This window comes from Ctenopharyngodon idella, chromosome 10, assembly GCF_019924925.1.
Source record: "Ctenopharyngodon idella isolate HZGC_01 chromosome 10, HZGC01, whole genome shotgun sequence".
In the NCBI taxonomy this organism is placed as follows: Eukaryota; Metazoa; Chordata; class Actinopteri; order Cypriniformes; family Xenocyprididae; genus Ctenopharyngodon; species Ctenopharyngodon idella.
Genome location: NC_067229.1, coordinates 11,701,625 through 11,720,851, shown reverse-complemented (window position 1 = coordinate 11,720,851; position 19,227 = coordinate 11,701,625). Strand labels below are relative to the sequence as shown.

Below are 19,227 nucleotides of genomic sequence, written 5' to 3'. Positions count from 1 at the left end.
AAGTAAAAATAAATAAATGTGTAAATAAGTAAGTAAATTAATGATCATATAAGTAAAACTATTACCTCACCCCTCCCTCCCCCATGCATGATAATTGTGTATCAGCGATCTCTGAAAATATGACTATGGAGCATATCTATCACACTACTATCCAGACAACGTTCCTTTGAATTAAAAATATAATATATGGTTTTACCAACTGGACTTTGTGAGGGAACTGCAGGGGTTCACGAGTTGATGAAAAGCTAATACTTAAATCATAAAAATGTAAAAAAAAAAAAAAAATTAACTAAAACATGCACAAGTACACGTTTTTAATATTAAAATGATTAATTTTTAGAACGAATTAGTACATTGTTAGCATGATTTAACATTTTTCTAACATGAATAAGCACATTGTTACCATGCTTTAGCATGCTGCTAGTATATTTCTAGCATGAATTTGCATAATACTAGCGTGTTTTAGCATATTTCTAACATGATTTTACACATTGCTATCATGTTCAGCATGTTGCTAGCATGTTTTAACTTGATGCTAGCATTTTTGTTCATAAAAACATATTGGTTCATTAATCCCTGATATAACACGCTATTTTCTCCCATTACAGTAACACACTGAGAAATTGGGGAGATGATGTTAATTGTCATTAAAATAAAGTGTCTTAATGCTCCTAAAAAAGGGCTTCATTATTATTTCATAACAGGCTTCAAATTACTTTTTTTTTTTTTTTACATTTTGGGGTAAAATGTGACAATTCTTGATAGTTTTCATGATATTCACTCAGCTACCAACTGTGGCCTTTACGTTACATCCCATTCTCCTCTCAAGCAGCCTGTGGCTTTAAAAAATAAAATCTAATATAAATGTAGATGTGAATTTTATGCACAACACAGATCAGGTTCAGTGGGCAGTTAGTGCCGCCCGGTTGAAAGTGGGTCATCTCTTTATCAAGGTGCTTTTCTGTTTCCCTGCACACCGACAGAGAAGGCAGATATGACAGATCAGTTATGCTGACCCTCTGATGGAAAGGTGCCTCTCTCACAGGGCTGGTGGGGACATATTACAATGCATTTCTATTCTATTAAACCCTATTGCAAATGTTGCGGGACCACGGGGGACCTTTTACGCGAAGGAACAGACAGTGGAACAAATGCCAGAGTAGAAAGAAGCTGGAATGTGGGAATATGGCTACTTTCAATGCATGAGCTGGAAACTTTCACAAATGTCTGCGTTTAGCCAATGTATCATGGCTTAGGTGCAAATCTGGATCCTAAAAAAATATGATGTGTTAACTATTGAAGGGAAAATCTGTCTCCACACATGTATGCGATTTTGAAAGGCCTCTTTATGGTAGTTTCCTATGTTTGAGGATTCCCACTGTGCTTATTTCAGTGAAACTAGTCATAGCAATATTAATTCTGGCCCACAAACAGACATAAATAATTTGGTGTAGGGGAGAAAAGGGTAAGCAGGGCTCCAGACAAAAAAAATATATATTAAGGAGCCACTGGCTCCTATAGGGGGAAAAAACAGTTGCCAAATAATTTTTTTAAGAGCCACACAACAATGAACTCAAATTTTTAAATCTCCTACTTTTAGTCATCCTGTTGTGTTTATATATAGTTTTAGCATTTTCATCTTGTGATTTTTCTGGGAAATGAATGTCACTATTTTCTCTTAATACTATTATAGTTTTTTTTTTTTTATATTTTGAATCCAATTAGATTTTTATATTTTCTGCTTTCATTTTTCGTTAAGTTTTAATATTTTTTTTTGTTTTTAAACATGTCTTTTTAGGTTGTATAATTTTTTATTTCAGTATTAACATTTATTTCAAGCAATGAAAAATGTTTTTTAATGGTTTTAGTTAACTATAATAACCCTGATGCTAATAAATTTTTATATTGAATAATGTCAAATAATGTTCTTAGTCTTTCCTTCCTGAAGCTACAACAATTTACTTTGAATCAAATGAAAATAAATATAAATATATGGAAATAAGTATATAAATATATTAAATTTGGTTTGTGTAACCAAATGACAAACCGGGGAAATTGATATACATACTGCTTGACTAATGAACAGGCCGAAATACAGCGGGACTCTTATTTTGAAATGTCTGTGCTTTACTTTTGCTGCTCATTCAAGTTCAGATGAGGAAGATAAAAAAAAAAAAAAAAAAAATTACGTTGTTACAACCGTTTACAACACATTACAATATAAATAATATAGAGTAAACTTTGTCATAATTGATCAGCATTAGTTCATATTAAGCAATCGGTCGACAAATGTGTGCTAATGATTGATTGCGAGCAGCTCTGAAGCTCTGTTGCGAGAGCCTTAAGAACGCGCAACAGTGCCATCTTTTGACTTAAAAAAAAAATGCAGCGCTCACCTTTATTTAATGAAATAAATCACATAAAGGACTATCATAATTTTTTTTTCCATCCGCAAAATATAAGACGCCTTAAAATGATCATTAATACTCTTGTTTTACCATTTAAGGTACTGAAGACTTTTTATGACCTTAATTTTTTCTGATGAGCATGAGCGGAGTGGAATAATGAAAGTGATCAGCATGATTGATATTCAAAACGGTAAACATGCGCTGCATTGTGTGTGTATCTGCAGTCTGCAGAGCCGGTTTCCCATTTTGAATGACGAATATAGACAAATTTATATGAACAAATAGACAGTTGTCTCCTTTACGCAAGAGCAGAACGGTGTGTTCAAATGCAGCTTTTTTGCACCGACGCAGGCGACAACACAGTCGGCTTTCATCAGAGCTAGTTCTTTGGCGTTGGTTTGGTGCGTGATATTTTTCCATACCCATTCATATTTTGGCGCTCTATCTCAGTGAAACTTTCACATGCAAATAACATGCATAATTTTACAGTCATTAGGTGTGAATTTGTATGGTCGCCAATGGCGACCTCAGCAAAAATATCACTCGCAAATTAATATTTTTGGTCGCAAATGTGACCATTTAGGCGCAGTCTGGAGCCCTGGTAAGCTGTCCCAGTTTTTAGTTATGCTGACCAAGAGAAATTAAGTGAAAACTAATATTCCTAATAAAAACCCTGTGTTTACATTAAAAAACAACTTAGGAACACGCAATCCCATTCCAAAATACTTATTTTGCTGAATTGTTTTCTCAAATTTTCATAAACCAGCCAAACAATTTTTAATATTCAAAGTATCTGAATATAGTGACACCATTTTGTAACATTATTTACGGTGTCTGAAGGCAAAGTATACTTCCATTTTTAGTAGAGCCACTGGCACATCTTACCCCAAAGATGACACACTTGACCCCACGGCAACCATTTTGGCAAAAAATTTTAAATGTATAATTTAATTTTTTTTTAAATATATAAATATATTATGAGCTTTTTCTAAATATATGGTCGTGGGACAAAAATAATGCAATTTTCTAGATTGTTAGACACAGCTTATAGACTGACACATCTTACCCCACCCTGCCATAAATGTTTTAACGGTAACACCCTGATTTTTCAAATCAAATCTTAAACAAAAATCAGCGTTTGCGTACCATTTTGGCCATGTGATCGGTGACAGGCTTTAAGGCCTCTACGGAGTCAATAGTGATGGTAGTGGCCTTCTCCATTGCCAGCTGAAGACTGAACCGGTCCCGCAGTTCCTTCAGACTGAAGTCCAGTTTAGGATACGTAGCTCCTTCCCTCTGAAACACACAAGATCAAATCAGAAAAATCTTAAAATAAATGCAATCAAATGCGCCATGCTGCTTGATGATAGAAAAGAGAAGGGTAATTATCTGAGATTCAAATATGGTTTTAGGCCAAATATGGGTCAAATTACCTTTTATTATCCTTTATTTACTTGCTAATTTTTTTATTAGTATAATTATGCTGAACTTCCAATGTGAAATTTATTTTAATAAATTAACATTTTAAATTAAAAGTTTATTTTTAACACATTTTTAAATTAATTGTACCAAATTATCATGTTAAACTGAGAGTCCTACTATTAACATACTAAGTAACTGACTGCATAATATTATAACACAAGTAATGCTTAAGGCTTCCTGGCAGAACCAGTGAGTTTTGTGTGTGTTATGTGTGTACAAAATCAAAAGAAATCTCAAGACGACACATTAAATAATGAGCGCTGAGAATCCCTCATTGCCGGAGGCTCATGTTGAATATTACTGGCTCCTTATAACTGGATAAGAAGGCTGAGAGGGTTTAAATCTCATTAGGACAAACATAAAAAACGATCATTCATTTGACTGCCAATTACGGAGACTATTTACTTCAACCTTTCGCAGGCTGCACACTTTGTTATGAGGCCTGATCGAAAGAAGCCATTGCACATTATGGCCCAATTAAAGAACCAAATATCATTACATTTAAGTGCACTTATATTCGAAAGAACCAAGCAAACTGGCTAGCTAAAATAACCATCCAAATTTCAAATGTTGAATGTATTTATTCTGTCTCATAGCTTCCACATACGGCCAATTAAAATCCAATGAGGTTAAACAGTCCCACTCTCGGAGGTTTGGTCGTCACCCAAATGTGTGGCTGCATAAAATACGAACTGTAAATACAGCATATATTACAGCAACAGCTTGCTAAGTGGTGCGGAGATCACGTTAATGTGGGCTGTGCGTTGACATGTGCAGTCATTTATTATTTGAAGGGAGGCGTTGGCAGTCTACACAGACATCTGGGAATTATCGGCAAACACATAATGGAAGGGTTGGGAAAGAACAGGTCGGTTAGTGCATTAATACTTGTAAGCAAGGAGGGAGCAACTGCTAAATCTGTCCTCAATAGAGATCACATGGACGGCGGCCAAAGCAAGCACAAAGGTTGGGTTGGGATAAATCATGCCCACAGCGATGACTACTACAGCCCGGCCAGGCAGAACACAAGATGCAGTGTTGTGTATATAGGGACGGTTTGGCAAAGGCCCATATCTCCATAAAGCCACAGCCCTGACAGGGAGAAGCACGCGCGGTGACCTCTGAGTTAAGGATGTGTCGGTCCAATCTTCAATGCTTCAGTGAGGTTGTGCGGATAATGAATGTATTGGGAGGAAAGAAAGGGCATTTATGGCAATGCAACTCTGTGAGGTAACACATCTCAATCTATCTAAACCTAGTGCAAACAACATGATTTCGAAATTTCGGGAATCGTAAAAGGAGGTAAATGGGCAAAATCAACAGTATTTGATCACTTAGTGCTCACTGACGGCCAATTAATTGCCTTTACGTTGAAACTTAATGGTGACTTTCTTAATTGTGAACATCTGCTTGCTATGACCTCAAATGTTCGTCCGGTCAACATTGTCAATCATTACCATAGTACTATGATGAATATTTTACAGCCTGGATAAAGATCACACAATTTTGTCTTTAAATAAAACAAAAATTACAGAAGAAAAAAAAAACTACAAAAAACAAAACGTATGATGAAATAAAATATACAAAGCAAAGCAAAACAATACAAAACAAACCCAGTCAACATTGTCAATCATTACAATAGTACTATTATGAATATCATACTGTCTGGCACGAGATTGTTTTGTATTTTTCATGATAACAATTATAAATGGCTTTGGGATCAACATAAAATAAAACAACTAAAAAACAATTAACAAAACAAAACAAAAATTAAACAAAGCAAACAAATGGAGAGAGAGAGAAAAAAAAATTCTGCCAGCAACATATTTGAGCATGTTTTTAGCCTGTTGGGCATCTCTGAAAAGTTTTAGTAACAGAGCTTCATTACTGATTTGTGCGTGCTGTGAGTTGCAGCATTTTCATCTCAGACCTTCACATGACCCAGTTCTTCTGTACTTTCCAGGAAAGTTGTTGTGCGGGTTACAAATGGGCTTATGTGCACCTGCGATAATAAATCAGTTGGGGAAAAGGGGGATGCCGGGGAATTGGTTGTGGGGCAGACGGGCCCAATGACACTCCCCCACTGTGTCCAAAAATAGCATGGGCACCTCTGTTCGAAGGAATTATATAGCAGATGACAGCTGACATGGTAGTGAAACTTGTCGTTTTGACACACAAGACAAGTTCAGGCAGGTCTTTTAATGCGGACAGGTATATAGTCTTATGAAAAGCACCACCTGTTTTACGGTCCCAGCCTCCACTCCAACTCCATTTTAACAGTGCAATTAACCTGTTTTACAACCAGTTCACAAACAATGCATGAGGAAGGTTTAACACAAATGCTTGTATCTGTATATGACAAACTCTAACATAACCGAGAAAAGCCCCCAAGATTATTTTACTTTTATTAAGCCACATTAAATTGATCAAAAGTGACAGTAAATACTGTAAAGATTTATGATGCTACAAAAGATTTCTATTTCAAATAAATGATGTTCTTTTAAACTTTCTGAACTGTTTTGAAATGTTTTCAACTTTGATAATAATAATAAGCTTTTCTTGAGCAGAAAATCGGCATATTAAAATGATTTCTGAAGGTAATGATGTAATGAGTAATGATGCTGAAAATTCAGTTTGGTCATCACAGGAATAAATTACATTTTAAGATATATTAAAATAAAAAATAATAATTTTAAATTGTAGTAATATTTCACAAAATTACTGTTTTTACCCTATTCTGATGAAATAAATGCAGTCTTTGTGAGCATAAGAGCCTTCTTTCAAAAACACTAAATAATATAATATAATATAATATAATAGAACACTAGACAAAAATAATACAGTACCTCAGCATAAAATTGTTCCACCAATGGCAAGGAACAGACAGGCTGATCTTTGGATACAAGAGGTTGGTATTCTGGTTTCACTAATCGGACGGCCCTCAGGACCATTTCTCTCTCATCCTTCTTAAACACGCACTGGCTGAACACATCATCCACAGACATGCCGTCCACCTCCATCTGCTGCAGACACCTGTGTGGACCAGAAGACAGATGAAGAAAATAAAATGCATCTGAATTCTCAAACCACAGTAATTTATTCTGCATTACGCCGCATTCTCTCAGAGATTACGACGAGATGAATCTACCTCAACATAAGCTGACCACATTATATCAAATCTTAATTTTTTGGCTTAATATTTCTCTTGTGGACCATACATTAATGATAGTAAAAAAAGAACTAACAGAAAAAAAAAAAGAATCAATATTTCTTGTTAAGTTGTTTTTAAGTCGGTGTTTGAAGCTACTTTTGATTTGCATTGGTGACTGATCATTGTGTTGTGTTCGAACCTAAAGACTGTTATTAGGCCTATATAATTTTAGTGATTATGTCATCTTGATATCGTCAAAGGCATAACTCATGGGCAGTATCTCTGACTATCTGTGATACATGATATTATCGTCTACTGGCATCCCTAAGCCTTTATTGACAAATCTTAAGTCTCAAACTCTCAAGACCATTTCAACTGTGGGCTAAACTCCCAGATGAAGCAATTTGTTCTCAAAAAAAAAAAAAAAAAAAAAAAAAAAAAAAAAACGTAAAAGACACCTTGAACCTTGAATAAATGACTTTGATAATCCAAAGGTGGAGGGGAAAGGCCTTATAATGAGAAAACTTCCACAGCCGCAGCACCTGTGCTCATAGTGCTGAGACTGGCGGGGTGTCGGTGCGGAATATCAAATATTTGCATTGACACGGAGTGCCTTCGAACAGAACATTCTGCTCCCTCTAGTAATGGGTGTCAGATAGGCCACTGCCATATGTCCAAGAATTACAAGGCCGTGTTTATTCAAACAGAAAAAAGTGTGAATAAAGTCAAAGCCCCACGCAGCTGGGCTGCTCACTGTTGATGTAAAGCTATGTTCCTGTCGTGGACAGAATACAAATTAAAGCACTCTGGAAGAGAGAGAATGAGAGTCTGTGCCAGAGAAAATAGGTAAGGAATAGTTGACGACAGACTAGTAAATTACTGAAAATTAATACATGCTTAATGTTACTGTGCAGTCATGATACGAAGCAATTATTACCAAAGTTAATTAATTACTGTTTATTAGGGGTGTGACGAGATCTCATGAGATTAAAATGTGACAAGATTTCTCATTGAGGTGAAAAGCTTCTCGCGATATTGCCATGACGGAGTGTGAGGGTGAAATTAGGATAGAATATGCCTCGCTATGTTTATATTATGCCTCCACTGTCATTTTGCCTTTTATAGAAATAAAAAACATTTAATTCAGTTGGAAAAGGGGCACTTCAAACCCATCCAGCTCATCCAACACAAGCTGCAGCCCTGTACGTAGTGCAGCAGGAACCAGAGTTCACTGATCACATGACGAGAATAAGTGACGAGATGACTGACAAGACCATGGCGGAGAATTAGTTGCACGACAGAGCCTAAGCGTCTGACAAATGTCTTATCTTGTGGAATGCATGCTCAGCACCGCAGCTCCCTACAGAATATGCGCTATCATGAAATCGAAAGTAAAACACGAGCGCGCATTTAAACGCGATTTCAATACCCCGCATTTTGAGAGCGGCTCCCTGATGCATGCAAATATCTCCCAATATTAAACCTATCTTAGGCTGGGCTGTGTAGTTTTAACCATCTCTTAGCTCTTTGCTTGAATAAAAATTTGGTCTTATTGCACTCCAAACGGTTGAAGGTCAAAATTGTAGTTTCAGTGCAGCTTCAAAGGGCTTTAAACGATACCAGACGAGGAATAAGGGTCTTATCTAGCAAAATGATCGGTCATTTTCGAAAAAAAATGTAAATGTATATGCTTTATACAAACAAATGATCACCTTCCAAGTGCTTCTGCCAAAACCGTACTTTCGTATTCTTCAGAAAGCTTACGCTGTATGTCCTACGCCTTCCCTATTCTACTTACGGAAAAAATGTAACTGATTCTGCGTTCATTCCGTAAGTAGATAAGACCCTTATTCCTCGTCTGGTATTGTTTAAAGCCCTTTGAAGCTGCACTGAAACTATAATTTTGACCTTCAACCGTTTGGAGACCATTGAAATCCATTATAAGGGGAATAATCCTGGAATGTTTTCATCAAAAACCTTAATTTCTTTTTGAATGAAGAAAGAAAGACATGAACATCTTGGATGACATGGGGGTGAGTAAATTATCAGGAAATTTTTATTTAAAAGTGAACTAATCCTTTAAGCACATTAATATGTAAATGTGTTTGTAGTATACTTAGCATGAAATAAATGTATTTCAAATACATTTTAGATTTTTATTTTTCACTATAGGGTAATTAGGGCTCTCAAGACATGGTCTCAAACCACATTTTAAAAAAATGAAACTAAACTAAACTCGTAGAAAATCACACCAAGATGTGTCGAAGTGGCTAAAGATGTCAAATTTCAGTTTTACTCAGAATGGCTAAATCCAAGAACTGAAAGACAATCAGCAAGCTATTTGAAGTTGACAGTAAATGTCTTGAAATATATAGTTTCATGCAGTTAATCTATTACACTAGAGGAGTGTTAATGACTACAGCAGCAGTGTTTTAAAGCAGGTGAACTTTTCAGAGGGAGTTTACTGTACTATTTAAAAGCACAGCATGTTCTCAGCACGGTCTCTAAATTTACCAGCTTTTGAAAAATAATAATTATTAGACCTCACTAACCAAGTAGTCATTTGGTGGAAAACTAGCTGACCATCCAACTTCATTCCACTGCTTACAATTAAATAACAGCCAAAGCTGCTGTTACTAGCACAAAAAGAACATAACACAGTACTGTAATGCGTTCAACAAACCAGGAACTACTTACTCAACATTATCCAACACCTTAGAAAGTCTATCAACCAATCAAAATCAAGAATTCAGTGCTGTGGTACTAGCTGTAAACTTGTTGTTTAGGCACATTTATTCTGTAAGGTCTGCATCCATCCGATATATTTTACATTGCTGGAAGGCTGCAGGACAGACTGGGTTATTCCTAAGGTTAGTCTGAGAATGCAGCTACGGTTTCCAAAGCAACAGGCTCCTTTGGGAGTGGAACACACCAGCAATGAGTCATCAGTGCCCTCTAGTGGGTGTACATCGAGCAGATGAAGCCATTGAGGGTGCCGTGAGGCCTCGGGAAAGACATTCCTTTACCCTTTGCATCTTGTGCGTGACAGAGGAACAATTGCATCATTACCTCCCAAGGGTTGCATTCAATACTCTAGTAAATGTTAAACCCTGAGCTGATGCAAATGCAATTAGGAGAGGCGGAAAACTCTATATCAGGGTAATCCTGAAGCATTCTTTTAAAGCCTGATCTCTTGCTGAGGACAAAGGAAGCTGATAAATGTAGAGGTGGGTGAGAGTTGACTCTACTTGGGCTTTCTGTGAAGCATTCAAAGTGCTGAGTAGACTTTAGAGTAGATGGCATTTTTTTTTTTTTTGTTTGTTTTTTTTTGAGGAGTGCACAAAATATCAGTCCCATTTAATCGGTTGACATATATATCATTCAATATTAAATATTTAATTGATTTAACAGGTTTATGTCCCCTATTTTGACATTTAGATTATGCCGCTCATTTAAAGTTCATCTTTAAAAACAACACGTTTTAGTATTGTGATGCCTTAATTCACTTTTAGCATTTAAAACGATTCACAGTTTTTACCATTTTGTATTTAATTTATTTAGACAAAACTGTATCGAATTTTAACATCGGCCATTTATCGGTTATCAGTCACAACATTAAAATAATTTCCAGCCACATCAAGTTGAATGTTTATAAACCAAATCCAAACATATCCATATGTGGTGTGAATTCAGATTCAAACACACAGTGTGAACAGACAAATTAGTTTTCTGATTCGATGTGAACGCACTACATACGAAGTGCACAATGCTGTGTGGCACTACATCCACATTTTCTTCTTTTTTGCCAATTCCTCCTTCATACAGCAAACTATGTGACATTCACTGTATAGTGAACGAGTCAGCGATTTTGGACACGTGTGAATGCATAAAAAGCTTCTCGCATATCTTCTCATGCACCTCATGAGGTCAAGAAGTCCAAATTTCCAGTTTTCCATCTTTTCTTTCCAAACTGACAGCTCTTGACTACATGCTGATGCTTACATCACCGGATATTGACTACAGTGTCATCACACACAAAAAGACAGAGTGAGCGCATGGTCCTAAGGATCGTGACTTGAAAGAAAATCACATTCATGTGTAAGAAGGTCGGCAAGTTTGGATTGCAGCAAAGGATGCAACAACACTGCCACATGAGAGCAGAAAGACAAACTGAAACTGTGGCGAAGAGAACAAAGAGAGACAGATGGATAAAAAAATAGACTCCACTGGGGTTTGTAGAAAGAAGATTTACACTGCACAACATTGTTTGCCATCAGCTCACAGTGATCGATCACCCAACCAGCTGCCACAAGCCACCCTGCACCTGTCCTTCTGTTCTGTCACAGGGCAGCACCATATTGCCTCAGCAGTCACCTTTAGCACTTATTAAATGTGGAGATATGCAGACGCACAGAAGCCTATTACAATCAATTGGATCACTTAAAATGGTTACAGTGTAGTAACACAAGCTGCTAAAGCTGGAGCACAAAGGAAACAACTGTCTGGTGGATTTAGAACCAACGTGAATCTGATCATTTTAAGATGTTTAGCAGATTCTTCTACACAAACATGAGGCTTAATTTAAAGGGATTAGTTCACAGAAAACTCTAAACATACACTACCATTCAAAAGTTCGTGGTTGATAAGATTTTTACATTTTTTGAAAGACGTCTCACCTGAATTCTCATTTAATTAAAAATACAGTAAAAATAGAAACATTTTGAAATATTATTACACTTTAAAATAACTGTTTTCTATTTGAATATATTTTAAAATGTAATATATTCCTCTGATGGCAAAGCTGAATTTTCAGCATCATTACTCCAGTCTTCAGTGTCACATGATCCTTCAGAAATCATTCTCGTAATATACTGATTTGCTGCTCAAGAAACATTTATTAACATTTAATATTATCAATGTTGAAAATAGTAGTGATGGTTAATATTTTTGTGGAAACTTTTTTTTTTCAGGATTCTTTGATGAATACAACAACATTTATTTAAAATAGAAATCTTTTTTTAACATTATGTAACTTTTTTTGCCGAATAAAAATATTAATTTCTTTCAAAAAGAACAGCAGTGTCAATATTTTGAAAAATGTTGCAACTGTTTTTGTCCATACAAGGAAAGTCAATAAGGACCAACACAATATCTGAGATATTTTGAAACACTATGAGACATTTTTCAAAATATCTTCTTTTTGTGTTCCATAGAAGAACGTAGAGCTGCATGATTCTAAATAAATTGAGAATTATTTTTTTTTGTTTCAAACCGAGATCATGATTCACTCATGATTCTGAACAGACAACTAAACAAATGACATTTTGTCATTTACTAGAGGTTTTGACAAAAAGTTAATTGCTGCAGTCTATTTAAAATGTTTAATTAATCTGAATGAATTATTAAATGAATGATTCACTGACTCACTCATAAATACTTCACTTGTTTCATTGCTGGATGAATCAGCGTTTTTGAACGAATCTATTGAATGAATGATTCAATGACAAATGCACTTTTGCGTGGGTGTTTGAATCGAGATCGCAATCTTTTAACAATTAATCGTACAGCTCTAGAAGAATGATTTTTAAAATTGCATTAATTACAAAGACCTCTGGTTTGAAATTGTGGCTGACAAGATTTAATATATAATAAAAAATAATCAATCATACTATATTAACACATCAAATTGACAGCCCTAAATAATATATATAACTTAATGTATGTGATGACATATACAATATAGAGGGGGAAAAAAATGCCAAAACAACCATTTTTGATCTGGCCTCATTCTGTCAAGGAGCTCCCAATATAAATGCAAGAGAGGAGGTGTTCATCTGCTAAATTCTTCTGCCCCGAGATGAGCAGCACACAAAACAAATAGATGACCAGAGAGAAAATGGCAGTCCACTGAGTTAATGCTCTTTAGATGAATGACCACAATTTGAATTTCTATTTTTGGACCTAGTCAAGGCAGGCTCAGAATAATCCTATAGTGCTATGGCTGAACGGATCATGGCTGAATGATGTATTCACAAAAAAGCATACATATGAGCACCATTACTAATTTGCATGTTTATTAATTTAATTTGGACTTTTATAGGGAATCTAAAGAGAATGCAGGAGCCTTTGTTATACATGACTTAATGCACACTGCAACACTGACATCTATAGACACAGTCTGGAACTGTCAATCAATTCAACATTGTGGATACTCATTATCATTATTTAACACTCTAAAACTGTATGATTATGTCATTATTATACATATATAAATGTTCTACACCTTTCTGGTTCATATTTCACCCCAAAATGTAATTACATAATGGAAAAATTCCATAAAGCAGCATATTTTAGTACCATTCTGATTTTTTGGCATTGCTTCTCATGTTTTTTCCTCTTCTGATTTTGGAGTAAAATATGACCATGTTTTCATGAGATTCGCAATACAGATCTCATGCAATACAGCACTCATGTGATGATAAACACAATCTGTCGGATCCACCTGTACATAGTTGTGATTGGAATACATTGAAGCACAGCTTTTGGTAAGTGGTTACCTGGTAATGATCCATTTTTCACACGCAGACATGCGGCCCATGCACTCCAGAGCAGCACAGTAAGAAGTGACATTGGGTTTCAGACCTGCTTCTTCAATCAGAACAAACAAGCGACGAATGTGATTGATGGAACCCTGCAAAGCAGTTTTAAAAAATTACTTAAAATAAAGTCTTAAAAATGATAAAAGGGAAAATCATAAAAATGTAAGACTAAAGGAAAAGGAACACGCAAAATACTGACGAATAATAAATAACTGTTAAAAAGGAAAATTATTTTAAAAAATTTAAGAACAAAGAAGAACAAATACAGAACAATCTGAAAAATAATAAAAGGAAAATGAAAACGGAATTTTTTTTTTTTTAAATGGAATATTATATATATAAAAAAATATGTGGGGGGGGAGGGTTTGGATTGCAGCTTGAAAAAGAACCATTCAAAAGTTTTTTTTTTTTTTTTTTTTTTTTAAATAAATTCATACTTGTATTTAGAAAGGACACTTGATTCATTTGATCAAAAGTGAATGTTAAAATGTTACAAAAGAATGCTAATTCAAATAAATGCTGTTCTTTTGAACTTTCTATTCATCACATAATCCTGAAAAAAGTCAGTTTCCACCGAAATAATAAGCAGCATCTGTTTTCAACACTGATAATTAAAAAGAAATGTTTCCTGATTATTGCCATCACAGGAATAGATTATATTTTAAAATATAATGAAATAGAAAACAACAATTTTAAATTGTAATAATACCACATAATATTACTATTTTCACTATATTTTTTTATCAAAAACATTGATATGAAGTAGAAAGAGATATGCAAATGCGCATACATACTTTTTTGGCCCACATCCTCATTATGACGTTGTAGGCGCTGATAGACAGTTGCGTGCGTTTGGATAACTGACGGTGATGAGATAGTAGACAGTTCTGAGCTCGAGATACATCATCAATGAACACACATGCCTCCAAGTAACAGCGAATTCTGAGCTCAGGATCTCCATAACGGTTTCCTTCCTTATCCTCCAGAAGCTTTTCAGGAGCAGTCAAGCTTTGCTGGTCTACATCGAGCTCCTCGTCCTTAACCAACTCATTATCTGTAACCACTGCTAGTTTCTCTTCAATAGACATCCCAGAAACCAAGCCAACTTCACTGCTGGAGACCTTTTGCACTCCTGGAAACCTGACAGCTAAACTTTCTGAGGCTCTCAAAACCTTCCATTTAGACTTTTTTTGCAAAGTGTTTTCTTTGCCTTTGGAGGATGTTGTGGTAGACGCAGTGGCTTCTACTTTAGTTTTCGTCTTACTCCTCTTAGCCGTTGTGATGGTCTTTGTAGATGTAGCAGGAATCATTGAACTCCCTTTGCTGCTTTTACCTGCAACTGGCTTGTCATGCATTTTATGTGAAGTTTGGTTTTTGGGTTTAATCCACTTTTCACGCTTGAGTTTCTCCATCCAGCGACTTGCGTGAGTTTTAAAAGGCGTGACACCTTCAGTTACACCTTTTTTAGCAGCTTTAGCAGGCCCACTTTTAAGCATCTCTGCTTTTTCTCCTGGCAAGTTCTTTTGACTATTCCCAGGTGCTATTTTCTTTAGTCTCTGCTGCATTTTGATGATTTGCACCTTTGAATGTTTGACATCTACAACAACGTCAGATTGCAGCTGTTGGATTCTGGCTTTCAGAACTGTAAAAAAAAAAAAAAAAAAAGAGAGAGAGAGAAAGAGAGAAAGTGCACGAGCATTACTGACGCTTCAATATTTTCCCATAAACGTTTAATGTAAATATTGTAAACATTAATAGCTATTAATGTATATTCAGTAATATTTTTTTGCTTTTATATTTTATATTTATCTCAACTGCTTGATCTTTTATATAATCACAAAATGAAAATTACAGGTTATAGGGCCTAAAGTTTACTGTAGCTATGTGGGTGCTCAGTTTTTCTTGTTGTTGAATTTGGACAAAATCTCATGATATAAAAGATGAAGCGCTATGCACAGGATATTTAACACAATATTACAACTAGATAGCAAATACCAGACTAAGACTCTTCTCTGCACTTCTAATACAAAAAAAAAAAAACACACAAAAATAGCTTTTATAGACAGAGTTTCTTGAGTAAAGAATACGCTGTACTTATTCAAACATTGGTTCTTTATTTTGCATTGCAAACAAGTAGAGACGGTCCAAACTGTGTGAGCACTTCATTCACAATAGAGTTGGGTGGAGTTTTGACTGACAGTTTGAGGATCCAATGGAGTTAAAAGGTTTAGTCACAAACTCTTTTAAACATTTTTCATTGGTTAAATATTTGTAAAACCCACATACATGTGTAGGATGATCAATGGAATTGTTTTTTAAAAATAAAATAAAACAAAAATGACAAAATATAAAGATACAAGGTTTTTTATGTGATGTATATAGCTACGTTGAGACCAAATATTCAGTTGATTAGTGATACTCTCTCTCACCGACAGCATCATTGCCTCTTCCATTGCATCGATTTCTGATTCTGACTGACCTAACTCCCATTGCTTGCATCTTCTGCTATCCTGATAATTGGTAACAGAATTGTCCAGGGGTGCATCTTCTCAAGATCTCTTTTGATCAGAAACACCATCAGCTTTAAAATGAATATATGCTTAACGGTCTTTTTGACATTTTGGCGATACTAACTTATTTTTATTAGAATAATTTGTCAAGTGTATACTCACTCTCACATGCACGCACTGCCACCATGCACTTGTTAATTACAGATTGTTTAAAAACAAAAGGCGGAGTGCAAAAATCCAAAATCTGACATTTTCCTGAACAGGATCCGGATCAAATTAAGCACTGGTTCTATATATAAAGTTGGATATACTGTAAACCTAACTTTACCGGCATACACTGTACACTCACATACAAGCAATACATTTTATAAAGCAAATCTTGGCTCTATGATTTTCTATATCGTCACAAAATGTAAATTATATTATCGCACAGCTCTATCAATAAAATTGGATATAAAAGTATATCAAACTTTATTTGCACTCACGTAAAACAATATACAGTAGCAAATCTCGGCTGTGTGATTGTTTATATCATAGGAAATTGTATATTATCACCCTGCGATATAATTCAAGATGGATATACAGTAATAGTACATCCATCTTTACCCGTTAACTCTTTTATTGTTTATTTCATCGCAAAATGTAAACTATATTATCGCATAGCTCTATGTATACAGTTGGATATATAAGTATATTGATTTTTCTGCATTCATGTAAAGTAATACACACTATAAAGCGAATCTCAGCAGTGTGATTGTTTATAATCATTGCAAGATGTAAACTATATTAATCGCACAGTTCTAATCTGATAAATGCAACTATAAGGCATGGAGATATTAAGATATTAGAAACATTAACCATGAATTTCTATAAAGCTGTTTTGAAACAATGAGTACTGTGAAAAGTGCTACACAAATAAAACTGACTTAACTTTAAATTAAAATTTATTTTAAATTTTAATTAAAATTTATTTATTTTATTAATTAATAAAAGTGTAAAAAAAATACCCTTGTAAAAAAAGTGTAAAAAAAAAAAGTGTAAAAAATTGTAAAAAAAAACCCCCGAAAATATTAGCTTAGCTAATTCAACGTGTAAAATAATGATAAACATTAGATATGGGAAGAAAGATACCATACCATCCAACAGCTGAGACTGTTCCCAGAATCTTTTCTTCCCATCTTCCTTCTTGGGGATGGCTGAATAGTGTCTTTGGTAAACTGTAGCCCATGTTTTGTCTGAGAAATGACAAAGAAAAACAGTGAACTAAAAAGTTTACAAACACTACTGTTTGTTTTTTGGTGCTGGAACACAAAATGAGACATAACACCTAATACAACAAAAAGTCCATACAGATATAATAAGTGTAGATTAGATGTGCATCAAATTCAGACCAAAAACATGTGCACCAAGGTGCAAAATCAACTAATTTTATGATGAACTATGACAGACTTTCTTACATGTCAATGCCTCCTTGACATTGAGACATCTGAGATGTAAACAACTTGACTTTTTGCAATGAACACTTTAACGTAAATGTAAAATACACCTGATATTAAAGAAATGACAGTAAAGTAAAATGACTGACTTAATGTGCTTTGAAGGACAAGATAAATGACAGCATGACAATAAGACAGTTTTTTCATTACCTTGTATTTGTCTTTCTCCATTACTCCGTATTCTAAGACACAGGCGGCAATAATCGCCATTTAGAAATCTTATACCCCTGTCAACAGCAAAACTACGAGTTAAACCCGCTGAATAGGCACACAGTCTCAAAAGTGACATGTTGTCATGATAGTTTTGAAACACCACATTATCCCGTGCAGAAAGCGGCCATTTTGTTCAGACCTGACTAGTTCAAAGGCGATATAATGAGACCAGACCTCAGTCAGTGATCAACGAGCAGATCGATCAAATTTTATCTTGAGGTAGGATGAAACACCTGCTACTGTACATCTCATGTAAGTTGTATTTCATTGATATATATATATTCACTTATTTTGGGTAAGCTTTAGGAAATGTTCTTAACGCAAGTGGAAAACAGAATAAGTTCCCGCATATTATATAGGCCTAATCAACTACTAAAACACTACTCGTGTCCAAAACCTGTAAGCTGTCTTTTTCGAGTTAACAATGGGGAAAGCTCAGTTCGACAACTTTTGTTTATGTCATAAAATGAAGAAACTCACAGCGTATTTAAGTGTTAAAATAATAAACGATTTACTTAATATCAAGACTGGTTTCAAATGGTGTGTATTATTCAGAAGCTATGCAGTAGATGGCGAACTTTGACAAATTATATTACTCCAGCAAGGTCACAATGCGCGCGCCCCTGTATTTGCTGCGCAATGGTACACAAATGCTGTATGTCTTTCAGTTTTTGAGGCGTTTAATAAGACTTTTTCGACTTTATGAGCTGTCTTTCTGTATACTATAATACAAATTTATATTTGCTTTGTGGCTGAGTGATTTGGGCCTGTGCAAATACATTTATGTACGTGTGTTGTTGTTGCTTCTGTAAGATATTCGGTTAGCTGTCAATTAATTAGGTTAAAGAAAATGGATGATGAGAGTAACAAATATCCTAAAGTTTGGTATCAGTAAGATTTTTTTTAAAGAAATGTAGGCCTACTTTTATTCAGCAAAGATGCTTTTAATTGATAAAAAAAGTATCTGCAGATTTTTGCATTGTTATATACATATATTTCAAATAAATGCTGTTCTTAACTTTCTGTATCCTTAAATTATCATGGTTTCGACAAAAATATGAAGCATCACCACTAATTTCAACATTGATAATAATAAGAAATGTGTCTTAGCAGCAAATCAGCATATTATAATGATTTCTGAAGGATCATGTGACACTGAAGACTGGAGTAATGTTGCTGAAAATTTGATTACAGAAATAAATTACATTTTAAAATATATTAAAATTGAAAACAGTTATTTTAAATTGTAATAATATTTCACTATATTACTGTTTTAACTGTATTTTTTTATCAAATAAATAGCGTTGGTGAGAATAATGGGGTGTGTAAAAATCTTTATTATTATTAATGTTTACTTTAACATAATTT

The 19,227-nt window shown here is 34.7% G+C and overlaps 1 protein-coding gene across 2 annotated transcripts in view; it reads right to left on the bottom strand.

Moving 5' to 3' along the window:
- polrmt (polymerase (RNA) mitochondrial (DNA directed)) overlaps positions 1 to 18,014 on the bottom strand; it is a 53,423-nt gene extending 35,409 nt beyond the window's left edge. For both annotated transcript variants that reach the window (XM_051909356.1, XM_051909357.1), the window contains exons 1-6: positions 17,797 to 18,014; positions 17,287 to 17,385; positions 14,435 to 15,282; positions 13,599 to 13,732; positions 6,737 to 6,923; positions 3,555 to 3,704 (exon numbers count right to left, since the gene is read on the bottom strand). In XM_051909356.1, coding sequence (XP_051765316.1) covers positions 3,555 to 3,704; positions 6,737 to 6,923; positions 13,599 to 13,732; positions 14,435 to 15,282; positions 17,287 to 17,385; positions 17,797 to 17,935 — 1,557 coding nt within the window. In that variant the 5' untranslated portion in view covers positions 17,936 to 18,014. The remainder of the gene's footprint in view (positions 1 to 3,554; positions 3,705 to 6,736; positions 6,924 to 13,598; positions 13,733 to 14,434; positions 15,283 to 17,286; positions 17,386 to 17,796) is intronic.
- Positions 18,015 to 19,227: the final 1,213 nt, after the last annotated feature.